This window comes from Botryllus schlosseri, chromosome 2 (genome assembly GCF_051294905.1).
Source record: "Botryllus schlosseri isolate E-star chromosome 2, Bs_hap1, whole genome shotgun sequence".
NCBI lineage: Eukaryota > Metazoa > Chordata > Ascidiacea > Stolidobranchia > Styelidae > Botryllus > Botryllus schlosseri.
Window position 1 is genome coordinate 6,638,698 of NC_137237.1, and position 26,614 is coordinate 6,665,311.

Genomic DNA, 26,614 nt, shown 5'->3' on the forward strand with positions numbered 1-26,614 from the left:
GCGATGAATACAACACTTCGTTATTACTTATATACCATGAAGAATTCAAAGGAAATAAAACCCCCATTGATCCTCACTGCCTTTTCGTTGGTAATTAATGTAAAAGCAATATCACGTGACACGTAGCCCCTCATAAAGAGTTGATGATGGAAATATACGTACGCCTATTGGAGGATTAGGAATCGTTCATATCACTGTGATCAATTGTCAATTCGATTACTATGACCGCATGTAGATTTATCAGCAAAGGAGTTTAAAATCAATATACTGAAAATTGAAGCAGATGTTTGCAATTGTCCACAGATTATAAGTATAAATCGTTAATGCAACACAACGATTTACTGTAGCAACCCTGCTCTTTCTGGGTGTAATGTCAAGCTAATTCGATTTGTAAACTACCGGGAGAAATCATGAACCACCAAAACTTTGAACGACGCCAGCATGGCTCCCTGCATGGACGTTGGACAAATATTACGCCATAGTGGCGAAAGGTTATTACACAATTTCGGTAAACACAACCCCGTATGGCAAGCCCCTTGAAGAAAACTGGCGTGTACTCGGCCGGACCTATAGTCGATCCTGTGTTCCTGGCATATGATGCAATCCTAATTTCGAATTACATTGGAAATGATGAGTCTATAGAGTGTCTGTATATTGAAAACAGTTTAACATCGTGTCACATCTTCGTCGGCTTTATCTGCACGTGTTAAAGAGGAGTTGGTTACGCTAATTCGACCCACGCGATGGAAACACCATGAAATTCACGCAAGGTCATTCTAATTATAGTATATGAAATAAAACATTCATTGTAAAATTTACGATCTCCACCAGCACCAGAGCTAGAACAACGGAATTCAGTTAAAAATATTTTCTCGAAGAGAAATATATATACAATTCGTTGCTAACAAATGACAACAAAACGGCTCTAAAAACACGCCCTCTGGAATCAACGCGTGGACGTGTTACTATATAGATTCTCGATGTAAGGTGAAATGGCGTTAAAGAGGCGGTAACATGTATAGATATTATTTGGCAGCAACATGTTGTTACTTGTGCTTTTCCATGTCACTGAAAGGGGCGAAAAGTTTTCAAATATACATATTGCTATGCAATTACGTATTTATTATTTACCGAAGAAATGATATTAGACGTGATTAGAATATTAGAGTATAAACTGTATATTCTTGATCCATTTTATTTATTTGGCATTCAAGCATTGAAGAAATTAGCATCACGTGGTATGTGAATTTGCATGACTTGTAGTATGAATAATGTTTGTTATTTGGATAGCATTTGAAACAAAAATGTCCACATGGCGTGCGAAACAATTCTAAGCGATCCATTCCTTCTAGTAAGCGATATAATTCTATTGCCTCTAGATTATACAGCACAGCTGATAACCGAAGAAAGTAGAACTAATATTTGATTTACGGTATTTTTCATAGAGATCGGTACATGGCTGTTACCTATACCCTTTATTTACGTGAAATTTACGTTGGCTTCATTTATTTGTACCTTCCATTCAAGTATTGCGGAATATGTGCAATCGATCTTGACATCATATGCGGGATCATATCAGGCATATGTTCCGGCCCCGTACACGCTATTGTATCCGGTGCTGAGTAGACGGTAAACGTCAATAAATCAATTATATATTTTTCAAGAAAGACGATTACAGAATAACCAAGTTTACTCGTTGATAGACTGCATTAGATTAATATTTACCGACGGCCACTATTAAAAGTAGTTATTTTCTGGCACGAAACAATAAAATATGTTTTCATATTCACAATGGGATTATTGTCTGTTGTCAGGGGTATACATGTGCAGAGGCCTAACTTTTATCACCATGTATTTAGTGATAAAGACCTTGCAAAGAAAAAAGAAACAAATTGAAAGTTTCAAGGCATGTCGTTGAGTCAATTGCTCACTGAAACCAGAAAGAAATTACAGCCTAGAATCGTAGATCAATCATTACCAGTTATACTAATTTACCAAGTTGACTAAATTGCATAATTGATGTACAGCAATAAAGGTTGAACAGAAAGAACAGGCGGTCTTAAACTGTTTTTTTTTAATATTTTATTTCAATGCCAATAAACTTTTGTCACAATATCGATAACAGCATAATACCACCAAAGGGTGCGTATCCATGGAACCTTATCCAACTCAGGTTGCGCTCGATCGAGTTTGGCTGAGTTCCTGTCCACCCGAATGAATGCTTGTTTTTTATGGGGATTTCAAGCAATTCGCACTCATTACTCAACATGCTTGGCAGTATACAATGACTCGGTGTCTGGTGTTGATTGTCGGCGAGCTTTATTACATTCTGGGGGTTCTCACGATTGCATCAACAGATTTTTTGAAATTCTACAGTTGATGAAATTTACGATAGAACGAAAAAACGACACCATACTATCTTTAATCACTACAGATGCTATCTTTGGCTCGTATATTCATGTGAAATTCACCTCATATTATTCACGTTACGATCGCTTACCAATGACATATATCATACCTGACTCCTCAGTTTAATAACAGATTTTCGGACTATCTGTCATCTGACAAAACAAATATTTTCATATAATCGCACATCTCAGATGATAAGCAACACATTTTTTTCCTAACAAGTAGGCTATACCTCAAGATTTGTCGGATCACTGATGATGGGTACCGGTACTGTAGCTTTAATAATTCCTTCAGATATGCCAGGGGCGGGCAACATAGGACCCGCGGGCCGGATCTGGAGGAATTATCACTGCTACAGTACCGGTACCCATCATCAGGCCGGCCCGAGAAGGGATTTTAAGCGGCCCGCGGAGAGTTTCAGGTCTTACATGATAATGCGGCCCGCGGCCGGAAAAAGGTGGCCATGAAACTATTCGTTTTGTTCGGGGCTACTTACATCTGCGAGCAAGCATTTTCGACAATGAAAATGAACAGGTAGAGCACCCCTAGAGCTGCGTTCAATTCAATTCAATTTATTGCCTAATTTTTTTTATCATTTCATAACACCACAAGACTGCGATGAAATGAAATATAGGAAGTTGTCGAAACGACTTGGAATAGTCTTCGAAATCAGACACCCCACCTGGCCTAGGCGATGTAAAAAAGGAGGCATGCACACTGAATGAAGAGTAAAAGAAGATAATATAAAAGGACAAGTGACAAAAAGGAGGCATGTAACGGAAGGTGAGATCGATATGCCAGGTCGTGGTCCGGTAACCTAGAGGGCTAACTAGTATTTAATATTTATTCAGTAGAAATAGTTTGTATTTCGACTTGAATGTAGACATGCTCGATGACTGTCGGATAGCCGGCGAGATACTGTTCCATAAATCAGGTTCGGAATATTTGATAGAGCGATGATCTTTTTGTCTACCATATGGTATTTGGAAGACGTGGACGCGCGTGTGTCGTAGCCTACTCTTGCACGTTTGATATCGAGGTAAAAGCGTTATTGAAGTTTTCGGGGCAGTGGCCGCAGTGGAACTGATACATATGTTTAGGACATCGAATCAATTGAGCAGTGATTTGTTGGACACACATCCCGGTCCCTTTGGGGCCCTGGCTATGATACAGAGGACCTGATCTTGTAGCTTTTACAGTGGCGTCAGAGCGCTAACACTGGCAGCCCCAATCTAACTGATGATCCCGTGTAGTATTTACTAAGGGTTTATGCGTCCGACATGCAACCAGAGTTCAAAGAACTTGTCGAAACTTTGATCGACCACAGCTATCATTGACTTCAACAGTTATTGAAATATATTACCCTAATCAATTCATTAAATACTGTATTTGGCCTCTATGCTTTCAACTTAAAATTCCCAGTATATATAGGTGGATAAATACACGATTGCTGTATTGATTTAGGAATCCGGCACGCGAAGTACTTCATTTTCCTATATCCAGCCCGCCGACCGGAGAAGTTGCCCGCCCCTGAGATATGCGAACGTATAATTTTATGAACGGCATTACGACTAGAGTCGAACGATTATCTGGCCGATTATTACCAGGCCGACGGTGGAAGAGCAATAGTTCCAAATACAAGGTTCTAGCCAAAGTAAAAAGGAAATAGCCTATCTAACCCGGTCACCCTCATCTGCCCCCGCGTAACGTGTTTTCAGTGAAATTGCTCAGATTCGCACTTTCAGGAGGACAAGTTTAACTGATGAGCATGCAGAGAAACTCTGCTTCCTCGCATTACAATCTACCTATACTGGACTGATCAACAATTTTCTATCTCGCTTTGCTGTTGTGCAGCTGTGCGAAATTCAGCAACAATTCTTTCTTATTTCAGTTTGTTTGTTGGCTTGATTGTTGTTCAGCTTTCAGTGGCATGTACAAGTGCCATCATGCCTAATATATAATATATTTTTGGGAAATGGTTCCCGCCCCCTCCATATTAACATCGGTATCCGCTTGCAAAAATCAATATCGGTCGACCTCTAGTTACGACAGCAACATCTCATACATTCATCAAGCACAAGATGTTAATTTCATACAGGCCTACCGTTAAACGCATTGCATCATGTTGTAAGAACACGCATTTGGTCAAGGGGTCCATATGTATGAACGAGGTTTAGGTTTTTGTCAGAATTGGAAATTACTATATTACTCAAAACAAAAATTTGGATTAGGCGCCCACGGAAATTCATCCCCCCCCCCCTCCCCCCCAAAAAAAGAAAGAGATATAATGATATCTCATCGCAAATATTTTAAAAGAACGAAATGTTGGTATGTACTAGATATTTTGGAATAACCAACTTGGTCAAATGAAGACGGCTTGTATCGTTGAGCGCTATGTAGCCTACAAGAAAATACTACAACCCATCAGTATATTACGAGATTAATAACCGTTACAATAAAAATTGTAGAGCATACCTCCCATAAACGCCAAGTCGCCATGACTGTGAAAAGTGCTTCGATTTTATAGTGCGTTCCGTTAATTAAAATGCAATATCCCTAATGATTTTATAGCAGTCGCTACCTATAAGTTATTGTGTCATCGACGCCTTATTAAACCCGACGCATCGTCATCTCCCCTCTTAAGATCAACAGGTGATAAGCACCTATTAATTTGGTTTAAATATACAACAACTTCAACGGGTTTTTAAGCCCCATACTTAATTTTGCAACACTTTTTGTGGGTAGACTATATATAGTTTATGAAGCGATTTGTATCACTTTTCTGTTTATTTGTGAGTGAATGGATCAGCAGACGGACCTGCGAATCCCATCTCGGCTTCATAATTTAAGGGTATCACACTGAAGAGTGGTACACGTCGCTTTCATACCTTGACCACAGAAAGATGATATGCATGAGACTGCGTACAACAATAACAAAAATCTGATGATGCGAAACAGTATAATTGAATGAAAATTAAATAATATTTATAAGTCAGAATGTAGGATAAAGTTACCAAAATCTTAGCTATGACGCGTGTGTGAGACACCTACTAAGGCTGGAACAAACAAAAGAATTCATGGAGCAATCGTGGCAATAAAACATAATATTACATCGCTTTATTTGCATCCATCGATCGAATATTTAAGTTCGCAAGAAAGTATAGATGTGATATATATAATTATCTGACGGCTTAGCGTTTTTGTTTCCTGTTATTACGGGGCCGAATTCGGTCGGGTTGAAGTTGCTTGGAAGTTATAACATAAAGCCTACTTTTGAATGTTATTGTTGTTGTTGTTGTTTATCACCTGTTAGTCTTTTGCACAACGTCAAAGATTGCGTACAAAGATATGCACCACGATAATAATGACGTAAGAAATGATATTGCAGGAAATAGATCTCGGCAAGATAAGAAAACACAATCAAGGTTCAAAAATCAAAAACGGCGATTACAGGATAACCCGAATTCAATGGTGTATAAGTAAGTATAACTGTATAGAGTGGTATTTTGGTAACTAAGGAGGGTCGTAGGACAACGTCTGAATGTTAATGCGTGGTCTAAAACCATGGGCCGTATAAATTAAACCGGAAACGCGTTTTATAAAATTAACAATAATAATTAATATGGCGTAGAATTAGTTTAAACCAGGGGCTTTTTGCGCAGGGCTGGCCATCGGCCACGACCATCGGTTACGGGCTCGTACCATCAGGTTCGAACCCGATGTGCACATCCCGAATTCACCCCTGCGATTGGCAATACGGGGAAGTTAATTGTATTGGTTTTTGATCTATTGCTTTGTGTGACTAGTGAATCAACTGAGAATGTGGTGGATCTCTTCTCGTTTGAATTTAGAGCTGCACCAATTTATTAACTTTAAAAGGATTGCATTCCATACGAAGCAAGCCATATTTATATAACGTTCATGTGAGGTTTTGGGTCAAAACACAAAAACAGCAGTATCCTGATGATACGATGAAGAAATATTCTGACGATTTAATAGCTCTGCAGTGTCTCTTTCTTCAATGTCGACACGCTGCGCTCTGCAGGATACAATACCTAGTTCGAACCATTTTGTGGAAAACAACCAGAGCTAGCGTGACCAGAGTGTTTTAACGGGAAATTGGCGATCTAGAAGTACGCGCAATTCATTTTACAGGAATTATAATAAAGCCTTGCATTCATGGAAAATTGTTGCACACATCGTTGGTGTATACTTCGCGCGGAGCGTGACGAAATATTTCGAGATCTGGCAGATCTTGTCAAATGTTAATTTGCAATGAGAGCGGAAAGGATATTTAAAACTATTTTGCGGCCCGCAACCTGATTTGAGATTTCGGGAGAACGCTTCATAAAGCATTTTGAAATACTAAAGTTGAATTCAGTTTAAAAGTATTATTTTTGTCGTTCAAAATGGACTATACTCCTGTGCTCAAAGTCACTATTCCTCATTTACTAATACGGCTTCGCGATGGCAATAGCATTCCATGGAGGGATAATTAGCTGATATGACAGGGTATGTTGCCTAGACAACGTAGACTTGCACTGGCCCATACACTGCCAAGACCCAGAAACGACTTGAAGCTTCGACACAAGATCAAGCTTTGCGAGGACATAGTTTTACAGCAAGTACCGTGTCTAGCTAACACCAATATCGATTATTTAGTCGCTGAAAAGCATTGTCAGGTATCGCACGCAGTTCATATAGTTCAAAATAAAATGAAAGTGATGATCATTAATGTTTCTTTTCTGGAAACTATGCCCGTCGCCCATGATGTTGTACGGACGTAATGTTATAAAAAAAACATGGTTGTCAAACTGTGTGGCCTATTTTATCTCAATATTGAATTCATGCGGCCCGCAGCCTCAACGATTTTTGACAAGTGGCCCGCGACCACTGTTTCATCTAAGCTGCACGCTTGCGCGGGCGCGCACTGCTTTTAAAGATGCCGCGTACAGAAAAACATGTGCCACGCACATGAAAGCCGAAGTGATGACCTTTTTTATTCGTTACGCACTGTTGTCGAAGGGGGCGCGCAGTAAGTTGGTGAGTGCGCGCAGACTCGTGAAAAATTAGAGGGAACATTGCCTGCGACCCGTTATGAGTTGGCTACCACAGATTTAATCATATTTCCCTACTACACCATCTACTGCGACGCTAACTTTCCTCATCGCTCCCCATACCGCCCCCTAACTCAACGTCCCTCATATCGTCCACTGACCGTTTCCGTCCCTGGGGCCGCTGGAGCCAAAATCAAGATCCACTGCTTTGAACCTTTGGCTCGGCCCGCCAACGTATTTTATGCATCTCATTTGGCCCGTCGGGTAAAATAATTGGTCACCCTTGTTATAGAGTCTCAGTGGTTCCCAACCGGACGGAATCCACACGTAGAGGAATTGTTGTCCTTTTTAGGGGGGAATCACCTGGAATCACCTAAATTTTAATCCTTTATCACGGAACTGTAATCTATGAAACTAGTTCATTCCAAATGTGTGTTCCTTTCAACTGATTGCTAGAAGAGTGTTTACATGTCCTTTGATATCTTCCCCTTTCGTACAAATTCCCCCTGATTTTTTTTTTAACTGACAGCCTCTCAGTCGAATTGCAGACTGATCGTGGAAAAAATGTCAAGTACATCGATTCGACTCAAAGACATCGCAAGCAAACTTGATAATTTATTTTTAGTCAACAGCTATCCAATTGGGAAAATAACATGCCAAATTTATTGCAATGTAGTCAGAACGGAAAGAGGCCACTGATTTTTTTTAAATATTTATTTACCAGACTAGGCTACATCTAGTGTTAAATAATATTTAACATCGAAGTGGTCAGCGGTACAATACCAAAATATAAATCGGTCCGCATTGGAAATAGTATTGGCATCTCTGTGCTAGAGCTTCAAAGCCGCGGTGATCACCTTATTTTGTAATCAATAGGGGTTTGGGCTGAAATGATAACTATTTATGGTCACCGAGCTCCTTTTTCTTAGGGGGAATTTTGGTTCAAATGTCGGTCGAAGGTGACCACGACACGAAAAAAGTTGGGAGCCACTAGTCTACACGTCGTGTAAGTACATCAAATTGAAAAGTAGTATATTGATATTGCTAGACCGAAAAATCGGATTTCTCGACAGGGCGGCCGAAAACCATGAAATTATTTCCCAACAACTAGAATTTCATTGAGTCACGGATGTGGCTGAATTCCGACGGTGGCTGTCAGCCGGATAACATCAATTCTGATTGGTGTATACACGATAAGAATCAAATGATCGTCAATTTGAAATTGAACGGGACTGGTTCGAGTCACTGGATATTACTTAAAAACTAATAGTGCCATTGCATTTTAAAAACTGAAATACCTATCTTTGCCTTATTTACATTATCAATATAATATTACGCAAACACCTTTACTTATCGTTTTTATTAAACAAACAAATCAAAGACGATCTCCTGCACACAAGATTGAAAACTTATCTTATACGTTACTGAAATAGATCTCTGTAAACGACCCTGATAATGATAACTTACTTACATGATTCATTGATTTGGTGGCATGATATATTGGCGAAAATAGAAGTGATCGGTTTATACTCATTTTCAAAGTTTATTCGATAGTCATGAAATGTAGGCATAATTTGTTTTTGTTGATCACAGTGTGATGAGATAAGAGAATTCCTTCAATAATGTAAGCTTTCGTTGTGAAGCGCTTGGTAATAAATTCAAGTGACAAATGAACCTTCAATCGCCATTCAGCAGAAATCAATTTCAACTCTTCAAAATCATATTATATAGATATTAATAAGAATATTTTTAGAGGGATTGCAGTTTCGGCAAAGCTACATGGTTGACATTCGACCTTTCTCATCATATCTCAAAAAATGAGTATTGTGTGGACGGACCATGCCTCTTATGCCATATAAGGATTGGTAGGATTCAATTATTTTGTCATCTAGTTCTCCCACCAAAGTCATATTTTTCAGCCGGTTCTATGACAAAAAGTCGTATTTTTCGGGGAAAAAACTGTTATTTTTATATATACGGCAGAAATTCGTTTGTCGAAGATAAATAGAAAGCAGCGGAGTAGCAAGATTAACAGTCAGAGCAGTCGTTCTCAAACTTTTTTAAACACGCCACCCTTTATGATAGTAAAAAATTCCGCGCCCCCCCTTATCGTCATGTCACAAAATGCAGCCACAATGCTGGCAATCTCAACGAATAATATGATGGCATGGAAGGTATTGACAGTTGATGAGATAATTCTCAAATTTGAAATTAGGACAATAGACAGAGTAATATGAAATGGAAGTAAATCACGCGGTCCACGAATTTTTTTTCAGTTGGACGCAGTTTGGCACCCCGCTTCGGATGTTCTCATGTCACCCAGTTTGAGAACCACTTAGTAGAGTGACAAACAAACACTGTATGTACATATATGTCAAGACGCAATGGAACTGTCTAAGTTACTTACAATAAACGCATTAGTATATTTGCCGGATTGGCCAATTTTTTTTCGAGCTATAGGTTGTATAATCCTTCAAACCAAGCTGTATAACGACCTATATTGTTGAGATTCGAATAGTTGCAAGAACATGATGAAACCCCAGTTACAACGAATGGTGCGAACCGGCTGCATCCCATCACCGCTAACAGTTACACCAGTGGTTCTTAAATGGTTTCCATGGAACACTAGGGGTTTCCAGAGCCAGTATCAGGAGTTCCCTGGAGATCAAGACACGCATTCAACTCACAATGCGAAATGCGATGATACGTCCGCCTTGACCATCATTGGTTGCAGATAATTAGGCCCGACCAGTAGTCGAATTGTGACTGTTGTGGTGGTACGTCCTCTGCAGTGTGCAGTACGTTTAAGAACCCCTGGTTTAGCCCATATTTCATAATACATATGTGTGCAATAGGGCTCTTCAAAAATGACTTTTTTCCTCAAATCGTACTGGCTACTTTTTAAAATTGTTAGGTTACCTAATTTAAGCCTACACACAAAATTTGGTTCAATTCCAGCCAGTAACCGCTTTGCTACAGGAGAAGAAAGTTTCTATTTATTAGATAAAAATAAATGATGAAAATTTTGAAAATTTTCTGTTCATCCCATGAAAGTGTTAGGCTGTCTATAGAAACGATCCTCACCAAATTTGGTTCAATTCCAACCAGTGGAAGCGGAGTTATTGCCGTTGAAAAATTTGGATTTGAATAAATTAGTATTTACGGTGAGCGCAACTATAATAAATAAACAAAGAATCGGTCACCGTAAATACTACTTTATTCAAATCCAAATTTTTCGACGGCAATAACTCCGCTTCCACTGGTTGGAATTGAACCAAATTTGGTGAGGATCGTTTCTATAGACAGCCTAACACTTTCATGGGATGAACAGAAAATTTTCAAAATTTTCATCATTTATTTTTATCTAATAAATAGAAACTTTCTTCTCCTGTAGCAAAGCGGTTACTGGCTGGAATTGAACCAAATTTTGTGTGTAGGCTTAAATTAGGTAACCTAATAATTTTATCAAGTAGCCAGTACGATTTGAGAAAAACAGTCATTTTTGAAGAGCCCTAGTGTGCAATGTGCATTGCTGTATGTCTTGTTGTTGTTTGTGGGTTTTCGTGGTGCTTTTTGACTACAACGACCAGACGGCGAGGACGAGCCAAGATAAACCTTTAACAATTGAAAAGGAATTCTGCTGTTGACCTCGGTCGGTGGGACTCGAACCCGCAACCAATTTGTGTTGCAGCTGTTGATCAGATACCATACCACTAAACGCCATCTCGCCACTTTGTACGTCTAGTTGCGTATACGTGTAGTCAGATTTTGTCCTCGCATTACCGAGGGAGGAAAATAGACGTTGATATAGGTAGAGCTCATGCTCATGAATGGTTAGAGCCGCTTTGGAAGGCAGTTGGCACCAGTGAGATTTTATAGCAAGCCCCGAGTGGAATAGTGATGATCAATTTTTTTTGGAATTCTGAAAACATACACCCATTTCTACCAATAGTTATGTTATATTATCAACGAAAATTATAGTTTAGACACTTTTTCCCCAACGCGGAAGCCTTGAAAGCTCGATTGGTCGTATCACAACATCCAAAATATGCAGTGCAAGTCTACGCACGTTAGAGGAAATAACTTTTCTGCGAAATTGTTTTCAACCTTAAACAGTGTCAAAAATGCAGTGACGTAGGTATGGTCGAAAAATACCTAGTTATTAGGGATGGTGTGAACCTCTGAAAGGTTCAGGTTCATGTGAACGCGAACCTTTTTGAAAGGTTCTGTGTGACCGCGAACGTGAACCTCATGACGTCATGTGACTTCGCATTGCTAATTCCAACCCTACATTTCAGTGAAGCGATAGCCTGTGTTAATGTACACGATACCTAGCGACGACTTGGGCCACATAAGTCCGCAATGCTGAAGTAAATATTGACGTTTCAAACGTCGCCAAATGTACCAATTGGGGCAATCAAATGATATAATAATCCCATTAAATCAATATCTTCAGTCGCTTTGCCAATAATTTCGACGACGACTTGCTTACGCCTTAATGGTCTAGGCCAGACAGGACAATGTATTCCACGTCTCGAGAATTGCTACGTTGATATTGAGCAGAGTGTAAAACGGGTTTCTACACTGCTACCGATATCACCCCTTTAACATATCATGTAGCACAGGGGTGGGCAAACTACGGCCCGCGGGCCGCATGCGGCCCGCGACACCGTTCTGTGCGGCCCGCGAGAGTCTAAAGAAACTTTTTTCAAATATTGATAAAATGCGTACTAAAAATCGAATTAATGTAGGGACTTGATTGACTTTTTCTGAGTATATTTCACCATGATAATTCTTAGACAGTGGTTCTCAAACTGGTGGGCGCGTCCCCCTTGAGGGCGTGAAAGCATCTGAAAGGGGGTGCGAAGCTGAGCTCGAATGAAAAATTTTTTCGCGCTTTGCGCGATTTACATCCAATTCAAAGTTATTGCTCCGTATTTAGTCTGAATTAAACATTTAAAAATCTCTCATACCCGGTCGTAACCTTCCATGCCATCAAACTACCCGTTAGGTTTGCTAGCATCCTGGTTGCGTTTTGTGATATGACGATAAGGGGGCGCGAAATATTTCACCATCATAGGGGTGGGGGGGGCGTGTCTTAAAAAGTTTGAGAACCACTGATCTAAGGTAAATACTTAATATCACAGCGGGATAGCTGCAACGAGATTGACATAATTTGGATCACGAGTGGGATTTCAGATTGTCCACTTCATTTTTAATTATTTCAGTGTTGTGCTCATAAAAACAATTCGGGCGTGTTTTAGGTAGATTCGTTGTCTGTATGGATAGAATTGGGGTATTTATATTTTTATCTATACATAGTAGAAGCGTGTTTGAAGCTAACATGGTTATTGCTTATGATGCTGTCAGCATTGTGTGTCCTGGAACTGAACCAAAAGTGGAATTAGTAAATCTATGCACAGATCGCTGTCACAGATTTAAATTTCAATCCGGTTCTAAGAATCGGGGAAACCGACTTTCATCTCTATAGTTTTGACAAATTGGTTATTGAGGTCGACCAGCCTATGAAATCTCGCCACTTTATGTTTCTGCCGCGTATACGATATCATCAAAGTAATGTTTGGCTTGTTTTAAATAAGCCCATATCAGCACCGTAACTGCCGCACCCCAAACCCCCCAATTGGGGGGGGGCCCGGGCTCGAAGGGGGCCCAAAATTATTTCGTGAATTAGCATAAAGCATAGAGTATTTTTTGAAAATTTATGCAATTTTATCAATTTTTTTTTCGCGCTTCGCGCGAATTCAAGTAGCCATTTCTCTTTATTATTGGGTATTGGGCCATTACCGCCCCACGACCCACCAAGAAATACAATCAAGTTTTAGGCCATATAACATGCGACTCCAAGAAGTGTGCCAGAACGATCGGCAGCGAGAAAACCTTGGCCGAAAAGGTTCGCACCTCGCGCTGGCTCACAATACAGTACAGATGATTTCGTGACAAACGCGAACAACGTGATGGAGGGGTCGTTTCATCACCCTATGAGAGCCCAAGAGCCACGTTTTGGGGGCCTGACGAGGTGCTGTTTCGTTCCTGCCAACGGGTATACGCCCGAAGATGTTTAATTATTATTGAGTAGTTCTACCTTTTCAAACACACCTCACTCAGCTCTACCGGCAAATCTGATTACGTGAGCAGAGAGAAGATAAAAATTGATAACAATATATCTGCAATTCCCGATCATACTGACCGATTCAGTCATGAGATCTAGAAATTTCCCGCGCCTCGCGCGCTTAGGCGACAAAAGCTGATTCACTATACAAACTCCCAAGGAATAAGATAAATAGCGGTGAACAGGGCATCGCCGGAGGGGGGTCTGGGGGGCGAAGCCCCCCAGAAGTTCGGTCTATAACCCTATGGGGGGCCCAAGACCAAAGTTTTTTGGGGGGGGCTGACGAAGTGCTGTTACGGCCCTGCCCATATATTATCTCCATGGCCTCACTATATAATCAAATATCAATATCGCGTTTTGGTTTATAATCTCAATTTTATATAGTGCGGCCCGCGAATGGATTCAGATGTTGAATGCGGCCCGCGAGCTCAAAAGTTTGCCCACCCCTGATGTAGCAGTAGCCAACACCCCAATCGCACGGATTTGGTTTTTATGATACAATAAACATGAAATCAAGATTGACCCCGTACGCCAGCTACATTGTTTTACATTAGACAACGATATCAATTTCATTGATTGGTTGAATAAGCATCATTCGCTAACTACCTATATTAGGGTTACCATACGTCCTCCTTTTTCAGGTTTTTTGAAAATGTCCTCCGAGGACGCCTAAATATCCTCCGTTATGAGATTTTGTCGTATTTTTTGAGAATTTTTGTTAAATATAACGCAAAATTCGACTGAGATACAGTAAACTAGCACTGAACTAAGGCTCCGGCGGCTATTGCGGGAGCTGAGCCGGAAAGTTGACCCTTTTTTAGTGAACCGCCCACGGAGTGGGGAAAATTAACAATTTTTCAAGCTTTTCTCCGGTATTTCAAGTTTGTGTCCTTCTATCCCGATTCCAAAATATGGTAACCCTACCTATATGTAGTGTACTTCACTCCTGATATTGTGTGATTGCTGGTCAAGCTCACAGCAGAGTCACTAAATATTCACAAACGAAAAGCCGGATATTTCGAGCAAACTTTTGTAACAAAGCCACTAAAATTTTTGAGATTGTCAAGGTGCATGCTCGTTTAGTGTTGATTTTTTTATGCTGCCAGCGCCATGAATAGAGTGGCTCGCAGTTGAAATGAAATAAATTTCAACCAAAGATGTTATAATGAAGCGAAAATTGTAATGTACGAAAAAGGTTCACAGTGCATAACCTACCAAGGTTCGTTTGTGAACGTGAACCTCTAAATTTCCGAGGTTCACACACAGAACGCGAACGTGAACCTCACATTCACACCATCCCTAGAAATTACCAGGGTTGCAAAGAATCGCAATCTACCATTGACTCGACTTGACTCGACTAGACTCGACTGGACTAGACCCTACTAATTATCTTTAGTGTGGTGCAGGATGGCATTATTTTCTTTGTGATCGCATAAAAGGTAGTATTTGAACTTTCCACGTCATCCATACCGTTATGACGTCTATGGGTAGATACGCAACTAGTCGACTCGAACCCGAATGTTCGAATCGGAGTACAATAACTCAATTACTCGATTTTCCTACAGACCCAGAAGTCCAAAACTAATTGGTTTTTACTATGATGTCATACTGCAAACCTCATTTCGACATCATCGTTGACAAAAATAGCAGCAAAGAAGTTCATGTGTATTGTAAATGTTTTTAAAGTTACAACTGCTCTAGTATATGCATGCAACACGGAAGTTATAAACAAATCAAGTATAATTCCCATTACTGAAATTTTCTTTATTTCCCTTAGTCATTGTACGTACACATGGGTTACGAGAAAATTTCATGACAGCTTAAGTAGCACGAGGACGAGCGCTAAAAGTTTAAGAAACGCTGGTCTATTTAATACCTATTAAATCATATAAAATGTGTTTTGGATAGTTTATTTAAATGTGCTTCGACTTTCTCTTCATTCGGTGCAGCCATCGCGCATCACGATGTCTCTGATGTAAAATAAAAGTCAGGCAAACTTTTGGATACCACTCTCTGTGCTAACCAGCTACTGACGAAACATATTTAATAATATTTAATAATAGTAATTACTAATCCTTACTGTCAGCATACGACTTCACTTGTACGTGATCAAAAATAACCCATATATTATAAGCACATGTCATGATCTTGGGCAGAATCAAGGTCAATTATACCTTCCATTACACCATGCCGATTAGAGTACAAGATCCCCTTGAGATCGGAATGTGATATGTTACACCAACAAACATTGATTTATATATATACACAATAGTTCGAAATCGCGATGCAGAATCTACGGTAATAGAGAATGGGATTTCACTTCAGTGATACCATTGCAATAATAAGGGCATGGTGCGTTATGGTTTCTGAAGTGTAAACATAGTAGAATTTATCAAAATATACCGATACCCCTTTTGTCATATCGATATTTAAGTGCCTGCACCAACGCAGCGTTTAAGGTCAGGAGTCAGAGGTCTTGACCTCTACAAATATGAAATTATCGAGAGTCTTCAGACATTTCCCCGAATTCGCGCTCCGGTCACGTAATCTTGGCAATACTATATTATACAACTCATCCAACATTATCATCACGGTATGATAAGTTATGTAATATTATTGGGGGCATCATAGTTGTGATAATAATGATGGATTGAGGTATAATCAAGATATTTCCCTTCGTACGTCATGGCCGCATCTGTCAGATGTGCGATTTTCTATACTGATCAGCAGTAAGATATCTTCGAGAAAACGTTCACCGCAATTCATTGAGAGATAACCAGGTCACATTGAGAGGAAATTCCTAACAATTATTTATCATCTGCTACATCTTACTCCACTAAACTATAGTCTTAATTATTGTAAGGGGTGGTCGGCAACGAACTATTTTAACTTTTTCGAATCACTCGAGTAGGTTTCAGTAGGATTTGATGACTTGCACTAGTACTTAGGCTACTCCAAGCAGACTTGGACAACTAGATAATTCTAGTTATCTAATTTCACTAAATTAGAGCAAAATGCCAGTAATCTAATTCTAATCTAATTTGTGAAATGCTTCCATGCTCTAATTCTAATTCTAATCTAATTTGTGAAATGTTCTTACGCTCTAATTCTAATTCTAATCTAATTTGTGAAATGTCCGTATTTTCTAATTCTAGTTCTAATCTAATTATTGTTTTCCTGAAAATGCCTCTTTGTCCGAGGCATACTGCACTATTGCAGTGAGTTAAAAAGAATATCCCGCTTGCTCAGGGAAATCCAGTGCCAAGCCGCCATCGCCTTACTTATACCGTGCAGTCATAGTAGATATTATGACGAATATAGCCTGCTAGAGTAGCTTGTCTGCGAACAACACTCTAGTTTCTAAAACTTTACGTTAGTACATCGCCATGCTGACTAACATGGGCGATGCCCACGGTTACCATAAAAGAAGTAATATTTTATTAAAGTATAGTAAAAATCGAGCCAAGCTTGGTGTACAGAAGTTAACCATTCTCATGTGTATGGGAATGCACTGTTGTTGATGTTTATTAAACAAAAATATGTGGCGCTTATCACCTCACGGCCTTTTGCACCACGCACTGTGATTTGATGTGAACTGCATTTTGCTGTATTCATTTACCATATACAATTTCATTCAATTTCCAAGTTTTTGCGAACCAAGTATAGCTCTAATTCTAATTCTAATCTAATCTGGAAAAAACTTAGTAGTTCGAATTCTAATTCTAATCTAATTTGAAAAAAGCTGTGTAGCTCTAATTCTAATCTAATTTGGAAAAACTGTGCAGCTCTAATTCTAATTCTAATCTTGCTTGAAAAAAACTGTGGAGCTCTAATTCTAATTCTAATCTAATTCAGAAAAGCTGAAAATTTTCTAGTTGTCCAAGTCTGACTCCAAGGGCTGTATTTAGACTAATGGTCATTCTCCGTTAGTCGCGAAGACGCATCTTGAAATTTCGTAACAGGAAAAATTATGCGAACCCTTGACCAAATCTACTTTTCAAAAGTACTTACTCGAGTACTTTGCATACCTTTAATTTTCTACTTCCTTTTAAGATAGTTCCGACGTGTCTTGCAAATCGCTACTTCTACATACAATCAGTGCTGTGGAGTCGGAGTCGGTGGAATCGGAGTCGTAGTTTGGCTAATTTTCGCTTTATGGTGTCGGAGTCGGAGTCGTGAAAACTATAGTTGCTGGAGTCGGAGTCGCAGTCGTGGAAAAAATACTGACTGGAGTCGAAGTCGGAGTTTGAGAAAATGACCCTGACTCCGACTTCTTTATTACGAAAATAATTGCTTTCAAAGGTACCTTTAAATTACTAATAATTACTAAAATAGGATTTTATTCAACCCATCAATCACTGTTATTAGTAACGATATAGAATTATAGATAAAATTGGACATTATTTTCATTTACAATTCGGTTGCGTAGAGGAAGAAAATCGCAATATGCATCTTCGCGATGCAGTCACAAAATTTTGGAATTATACCATGATTCTGTGACCGAGTAAATACATCGAGTGGTTTTGTAAAATTGATACAAATATAACCAAACGCTGCTTACTACTAGACAAACTTAAAAATATTTGTAGTGTAGCTTAGCTGCTTGGGTCAAACAAATCATTAAGAAAGACTACTTGTCCTAATCCTTGAATACTTGAGTGAGTGCATGTAGACTATAGACATGTGCCATTTGATAATACTTCCTAAATTTCGTTTCTGATCGAGGTTTATTAGTATAGTGAGTGTGTGTGTACTTGTAATTAGTATAGTTTGTAATGAAAAAATTAGTAAGTTACATCTCTGCATTAGTTGCTGACTCATACACAAGAGTTATACTTCGATTGTTTTATCTACATTTTAATTATACAGGATTGGTTATATGTCATGTTTAAATGATTAATTCATATTAGGATATTAGAAAGTCCATGTTATAAAAACTTTTTAAATATGAACAAATAAAGGATATTTAGAAAGGCATTCTTTCAATTTAATTGCATAGTGAATAATTCGAGCTGTGCCACAACGAAACAATTTTGCATGTCATCTTTAATCATATGTTTGCATAGGTTTAATGGTTATATGATAGTCATCTAAACATCACTGTGGCATATAATTTTCGAAGTAAACTGGAAATAACGTTGGAGTCGAAGTTCTGTTAAGAAAATAGCCGGAGTCGGAGTCGGCACGTTTAAAGACTCAGGAGTCGGAGTCGGAGTTACCCACTCCACAGACCTGCTTACAATCGAAGAGAAATTTACGGTGTTACTACTTGAGTAGTAACGCTGACTACTTTGACCATATTTGATTATTATACTTTGACTATGAGACAAGATCCGCAGTAAATACATGTTGTTTGTAGCCAAAGCCAATGCACGAATTTTTAGTTATGGTATGGAGGAGAATATGAACGCTTCCGCTGTGATATAATGAATTATAATGGGAGAAGATTTGCAATCAAATATGTTAACCGTTATTGCGAATATCCCTGCAAATCTTAAATTATTCAAGGAAAAATGGAAGGCACTTCACTTTCATTTGCACCATCGAAGTGGTGTGACGATGGTGATGCCTAAGAACTATTAGTGTAATCAGTCAGCACCCCCGCTTCCCGCTCCTTCCTATCACGCAGTGCTTAACAGGGATGTCGTAGATACTGTAGTTTTACAGGCAAATCTTTGGTCGGACCAAACTGGGGTTAGAACGCACACGCTCGGCGGTGTCTGTATCAAGCGGTATTAAATGTTGATTTTGTACGTTATTCGTAAATTGGCCTTGGCAAAGTCGCGGGGTTTACATTGGACGGTGCAATTTTTATACAATACTCCATTGAAAACCTTCATGAGGTAGCTGTACGCAAGGTTCTTAATAAATAGCATACGCAATACTAGGGGTCTTCATGATTTTTGACATGGAAGACTCGTGTGTTGAGAGTTGACTCATGCAGCGAGTTACCACTACGTGCACCGCTATAGGTTTCGAATTTGCAGACCAATCAATGCCGCTATGCAGAATATTTGGTGCGTCATGTGAAATTGGAAATTACACGCGAGGGTACCAGAGCCTTGATAACCCCTTAGATATAACTTCAGCAGCGACGCAACAGGTACTATGTAGCCTATGTTGGGGCAACCACCCCACTGCACGGACGTCCACTTATTTACATAGAACTCGCTAACCAATATCCATACTCTACAGCAGAGCTCTCAAACACGCGGCCCGCATGCGGCCCGCCAGAGCATTTCGTGCGGCCCGCGACGACATTTTAGATTTTGAATAATTTGACAATATATAAGTGTTACATATATCGTTTCAGGTTATAAAGTCAAAATTCCCCCTTAAATTGCTCCGAAATCCTGAAACTATTCATCAAACTTCACTATCACATCTATTGCAAACGCTACCATGCAGGGGAAGATTCACTATTTCTCCACATTTCCAATCCATGATGACAAAACCTGACGCTTAGACGATTCGTGACTGAAATTTGTGAGTTGGAATTGGACGCGACCTTTCTCAGAATTACTCGACTCGGGCTAACTCGATGGCAAAATGAAAATGACCCGAGTTGACTCGGAGTGACTCGGAATGCCGTGAATTTGTTAGAACCATGGACGCAACAAACTAATCGCGTATCAGGGGAATAGTAATAGATCAGAAGGTCGGAGCTTGGTATTTCGCTAACTAAGCAAGTAGCTATGGCAACCGTGGGCAATCTGTTAGTTACATATTTGGTCGCAAAACCATGTTATTAAGGTCACTTCAAGGTACCGAGTACCGTAGTGGTACGCTCCAACGACATAAAACACCCCTATAAGTGCTGCGGCCCGCAGCGTCGTCAAAACGGGAAAACTGGCCCGCGAGCACATTTGAGTTTGAGACCTCTGCTCTACAGGCTGAACTCGTCCATAGATTAGATTAGATCCATAGATAGTATTTATTCCATATTGCCATAATTTGTATTCAATTCAACTCGTGAATTGCATGTTGTGTACATTGTACAAAGGTGCCACGAGTCATGTTCCTACATCAAACCGAAGAACCTGCATGTCGATGAAACAACGTTATTTCACGAGTAATATCGAAAGAATATCCGTAGTTAACTGCTATACAAACGTGTATTACAAGGGTTATCCAATCTGCAATGAGGCGTGTGAATAATTGCACCCTACTTGCCGTGCTACAAGTCGGTAGATCAGGAATAACAGGAATACGAATCGCGGTTTCGTTTCAATGATCATGACCATGACAGTCGAAAAACACCACGAATATCGAAACAACAACAACAACAACCCCTGTATGATGATAATTTTACGATTTACTGTGGTACTCCAAATCTATAACGGTCATTTCGTTCTTAGGTCAAAGATAGTCGCTTTTACTAAGTGTTCCAACACGGTACTCTATTATCTTGAACAAAAAAGGCGAAGAATGAGCCTTTCTCCGCCGGACGTGAAAGCAAATTTGGGAGACGAATAGGTTTATAAATATTGGAGATTACCTTGATTACAGCTGAAGTTCTTAGGTATTTAAGATCAGATAAATCATGCATGAAGATGGCAGATGATATGCAATTCTTAACCGATCTGTTCTGTTAAGTATATTCCGATCATTGAATTTCAGCACCGCACCACAACGATTTGAGTGATTTATTGACATACAAAACCTTAACGACAGATGCTGCAAGATCATATCTATAGGTGCAAGGAATTTTCTTCCATGCTGCATTCAACACTTTGTCTCGCGTAATGATGGTCCGATCTAGTTCGTAAGGTAATACAATCATTGTATATTATTTAGCAGCATCGCCGTTAATATATACAATATGCACACGAACATTGAAATATATCGTAGATTTTTCTTATTTCTGACGTATATCTTTGTCTATTAACACTTGACAGGCTGTTCGGGTCCAATTTTGCCGATTGCAGACATGGGGGAGTTACTGAGGACGTCAATGTTATGACGACAACTTTTGTTCTTGCGCCACCATCGGATGCCTCGTCATATATGGAATCGATGATGGATTACTAGTACATCAAAAGTATTTCATATAGGCCGTGATGATACCTGACACTATCGGATATGGGAGTGGTATGACGCCACCTTATAATTACCATAATATTTCGCAATGATACTGGAATGACGTCCTTCAATTCACGCGTAGGATTCACGTCATTGGACGAGACGACTTCGAATGCGTATAGTAAAAAACTGAACCAAATGCATTCAAAAATATATTTAATATAACTGCTCTGTGAAGGACAGTGAAATGAAATCTTGCATATATTATTACACAATAATATGTTATAAAAAGTTATTATCACATCTAATATCGTAGATTCCATGGGCTTGTCGACGAATAGATTTCTGATTCGCTCCATGGAAGGAATCGACTTATATACCGTTTTAACAAGTTGAGCAGGAACCATCATGCATTATCAGATGGTAGGTGAAGTTGTCGGCTTTGTTACTCAAGTAGAAGTATCTCCGTATGTGCATACTTTATTACAAGTAGAAGTGGCGATTTCGAAGACATGCCAAAACTACCTCCAGTGGAAGTGAAAAATCAGGGTCTTAAATGTACTCAAGTACTATCGTCGTGGCGAGATAGCGCAGTGGTATAATCCGCGGCTGCAACACCAATGGGTGCGGGTTCGAGTCCGACCGAGGTCGACTTCCGAATTCCGATACCTAAGTGTTGGACGTTTACCTAGGCTCCTCCTCGCCACATCATCCGCGTCAGCGGTGTCTTACAAAAGCCTAGAGGTGGGCCGTGCTATAAGTCGGCAGTTGCGGAAAATAAAAAGAATATCGGCCTGGTGTAAATGACCATAGTAGTCGACAAACACCATGAATACCACAAACCAACCAACCAACTCAAGTACTATCAAAAAGTAGATTTTGTAGCGGGATAGCATACTTTTACTAGTTAATCTGATATGTGCCTATACTTTCGAGCTTGCAGGGTGCATCTTCGCGACTAATGGAATATGACTAATTTAATGACACTACAAATAGGAGCAATTTTCGAAATGTACAGTCGGCTACCATTATGCCAGAACAATTTCGATCAGTTATTAGGACAACTTCAGTCCTAAGAATGACGAAATATTTTCCCGAACTACAGAAAAAATCCAAACCGCAAAAAGTAAGTAGTTTTTCCGAAAAAAATGGCGGAATGAGTGCAAAAAGACACCCGGGTAATGAAAGTCGGCAAAACCTATAGTACTTTGGATAAATAGAAGTATTTCGTTACTGACCACCTGTGACTAAGTGTTCGAGACAATATGTTACTCTAAAAAATATGTATATTGTATAAACATAACGTCGCGAAGAAATACTCACATATGCGTAACGTAATACAGCACATCGGTCGCACACTATGATTGGCTGGCATCTAACAACGGGGACAATTAGATAAATACAACAGAAAAAAGGTGTGTCGTCTTTATCACGGATATCTAGATATCCCTGGTCCTTATAAAATAAGAGTAGTTCAGACTTGCGCTCAAAGATTCATTGTGCGAAGCGCAGACTAAACAACTTGGCAAGCAAACTCCTCAAAGAAGATCCATATCGTCATAAAGTACAAATAATATTTGAGATTCTACAAAGAAAGAAAATGAGAGGTGTTGCGGTGATAGGTCTTTTCGCTCTTGTTGCAGTAATCGTGCTTCAGATCGATGGTTCGCCAATATCAAGGTAAGGTGTCTTTTACATCTTTTGAGTTTGCGTTTGTGATCTGTTAGTACCTATATAGTAATGGCGTATCCTTATTGTAAATTCGCCTCTTACACGATTGCCACTATTAGGGTAATACAGTCATCGTTGTTCCATTCTGAAAATCTGCAGTCAACTAGTGTCACGTCTTGTCGGAACTCATGATATCGGATCAATTGTTATAGACGCGTCGCTGACACGAATCATCACACATCTCACTTCAATTTGAAACAAATATTGTCATTAAACGGGAGAGTGTATTAATGCACTTTATTTTGTTTTGAAAAGATAAGTATATCCGTACTGATGACAAGGTATTAAATAGAATTGATAAAAGACTGATCAAGGTCGGGGCGACGTGTACCTCATTACAGTACGACCCGACATGGCTTGGTATAAATATACTAAACTGGTACACAACGCCAATAGCATCATCTGTTATAAGGGCGTGAATGTTTACAAGCGGGCGTTCTTTGAATATAATAAAAGGGCTTGAGGGGTTAGAATCGAAACGGGCCGTAGTAAAGTACCGATGACCTGAAATCGAGAATAGAGCCATTGTAACAAGACCTCCTAGGTCGCGGTTGTCGTCTCTGAATGTAAACGTGTGTGGTGTTTTATTACAGAGGGCGTGGTAATGCGACAAGCAACCACCGACGTGTCAGTTACAGAAGGGCGAGGGCCAACCTTGTTCGGCTGCTGGAATTAAAACGGAAACCACACGTCACGAGGAATTTGCGCAGGGGTGCTCTGGAGAGAAGCAGACGCACTTCCACTCCCGGTATTATGAGTCATTTAGTGGGGGAAGTGAGAGGTCGGAAAGCTGCGAAACAGACATTAGCGAGGTGAGGATACAAGAATAAGCTGGGGATGGGATGGCGCGAACCTGAAAGGTTCTGGTTCGCTTAAACACGAACTGTGCGAAGTGTGACCTATGAAAAAGAGGTTAATTCTAATCAAATCTACATACAATTGCTATATGTTTGATTATTTAGCTTGACACAGATCTTAAATTTCTGCCCCCTTAATTTAGAACTCTCTTTAAAGTTTGGTGCGATATTAGTACCAGGAAAGCATTTATTTCCAATCCCCTGTCCGTATCAAATACTGTCGAATTAGTAGTCATTAATAAGACATCAGTGTATACTAGTTGCAATTCATGAGATGTCAATCATAACGACGTGACTTAAACGTTGGTAAAATTCTTTTGGATCCAAGATCTCTTTACGCCCTTAAGGGACCCACTTTTTCACCCAATATTGTAGGGATGCTCGGGAAATTCTCGGATACCAGGAACAATTTTGCAATACGTACCAAACATACGTTCCTTGTCACATCAGACATAGATAACTCTGTGACCACACGGGAATATAGGCCAATTATATAGCAGCGATGGAAGCGAATAATTTTATTATCAACAACTAAAACAGAGTGATATGTCATTCAAACTCCTCAAAAATCAGTATATTTTATGACATCACAAGGTTCCTCTTAGTTTTCTGTTGAATTTTCTTTCATGCTTCCATTGTGATGCAACCAATGATTAAAGTTGAAATGTAAGGAATCTTGATCACAGATGATAAGATTATTGGGAAAAATTAGTATTTCAGAACAATGCTCACAGTGTAGTTTGTAGTGTAGAACCTACTAAAGCTCAATTGCGAAAGTCTGAATCATCGGGGTTCGCATATCGCACCCTGATGTTGACACTACCGCAGTTATTATCAGTTTTGTCTTGCTTTAACAATAACAATAATGCGATTTGCCGTAGAAAGCCAACGGGTTATATCGCTACATAATCACCTCATAATATCATATGCATCCAAAAACTACAAAGTGTAAGCAATTAGATGTAGCTTTTTATAGATATCATCAAATAAAATCAACCCAAGTTGTCTGACAGTGTGATTGCCCCAATCTAAGTAGAACATCCGTCACATTAGAGGCTCCACTCAACTGATTATAAGATAGCCTACTCTCGTTATATTTCCTTAATCACAATAACATTATATATTTAGACTCCGACAGAGCCGCAAACAAGGGAATTTAGGGTCTCTTGCTGAGCACTGCACCCGAATGACTGACGGAGAAGCAATGATACGATGTTTGACTGAGATGGTGCAGTCGCGGAGTTCGAGCCCATGAAGATCGATTTGTGACGGGAACATAAATTGAGAGGCAAAGAAATAGTCAGAAGCTACAATTCTGGCTCTAAGACAACTCGCGCCGTTGTCTTACATGAGTCAGATACTGCGTATCATAAAAAGACGTTTCCTTTCTCGCGTGATACTGCGCGGTAGCTTGAAGTTTCATAATAATATCTAATTTATTTCATTTTATATTTATTTAATATTTATATTTGTGGCGTATTTCAATGCAATAATAATGTATAATAGTGCTTTACAATGATTGCGACCGAGTCTTTATGCTGCATTGAAGTTACTTTGCTAATAAATGACCGTTCTGATTGATTAAATTCAGATAAGAGCGATACGGAAACTGCTCGATAACGAATAGTTACCAATAGCAATGCTCGAATTGCAGGAGCACCATAATATTACAGATATATTGCAATCAAAGGGAGGACCACATAACGATTGGCACCCAATTTTTACTCTACATCCGCATGTGAAATATAGTATATAAATAGTACGTATGCTATATGCAGTAGCCTATATAAATATATAAAGTAACGAAACCGCCGTGGTTCGTAAGACGGGGTTCCATCATAACATCGTCTGAAAACTGTCCAATAATCATTATTATATGTCTTGATAGCTTCGAGATAATACACCAGTGAAGTCGATGCGACCCGGAAAGTTTGCGAAATGCCAAGAAGAAATGATCGTGAATGAAATGAAAATTCCAATAACACGCAGTAATATCAGATTAAACATTTGCCATCGTACGGCTATTTCTAAGCGATAAATAAATCCAATTTGAGTAGACCTTCGTATGTCTGAAAATACATTGTCGATGTACAGCGTACAGAGATATAAAGATATACCTAGCTGTGATGTTATAATATGAATGTATATGTGGGAATTATTAACAGGAGATTCAGAAGAGATACACATTTTCAGTTCTACAGATAACATCGCTCAAGTGGCATCAAAATACCGGCTTGTATATATTATTTTACATACATCACGACTGTTGATTTCGAAACTAAAGATCACTATTTTCGTATCAACCAGTGATACGTAGGCCTACCCAACTCCATACGGGTTTGTTTATACGAGTCTCCCAATTATACGTTTTCTCGAAGATGAGTTGTATCTCATGGTAAAGTTGTCTT

The 26,614-nt window shown here is 39.4% G+C and overlaps 1 protein-coding gene and 1 long non-coding RNA gene across 2 annotated transcripts in view; one reads left to right on the plus strand and one right to left on the minus strand.

Moving 5' to 3' along the window:
• The window catches only part of LOC145433197 (uncharacterized), a 36,190-nt gene extending 33,032 nt beyond the window's left edge, over positions 1 to 3,158 (minus strand). Inside the window, exon 1 of the long non-coding RNA XR_013913065.1 lies at positions 3,092 to 3,158. This is a non-coding gene — a long non-coding RNA (uncharacterized LOC145433197). The remainder of the gene's footprint in view (positions 1 to 3,091) is intronic.
• A 19,795-nt stretch (positions 3,159 to 22,953) lies between these two features.
• LOC145433207 (uncharacterized) lies at positions 22,954 to 25,807 on the plus strand. The gene is made up of 3 exons (XM_080310181.1): positions 22,954 to 23,298; positions 23,943 to 24,161; positions 25,335 to 25,807. Exons 1-3 carry the CDS (start codon positions 23,219 to 23,221, stop codon positions 25,459 to 25,461), a joined length of 426 nt encoding a protein of 141 aa, XP_080166307.1. The 5' UTR covers positions 22,954 to 23,218; the 3' UTR covers positions 25,462 to 25,807.
• The last annotated feature ends 807 nt before the right edge of the window (positions 25,808 to 26,614 follow it).

Coding starts and splice junctions, on each gene's coding strand:
- LOC145433207 (XM_080310181.1), top strand. CDS start 23,219: ATGAGAGGTGTTGCGGTGATAGGTCTTTTCGCTCTTGTTGCAGTAATC. Junction 23,299..23,942: donor GATGGTTCGCCAATATCAAG/GTAAGGTGTCTT, acceptor GTTTTATTACAG/AGGGCGTGGTAATGCGACAA. Junction 24,162..25,334: donor GCGAAACAGACATTAGCGAG/GTGAGGATACAA, acceptor TTATATATTTAG/ACTCCGACAGAGCCGCAAAC.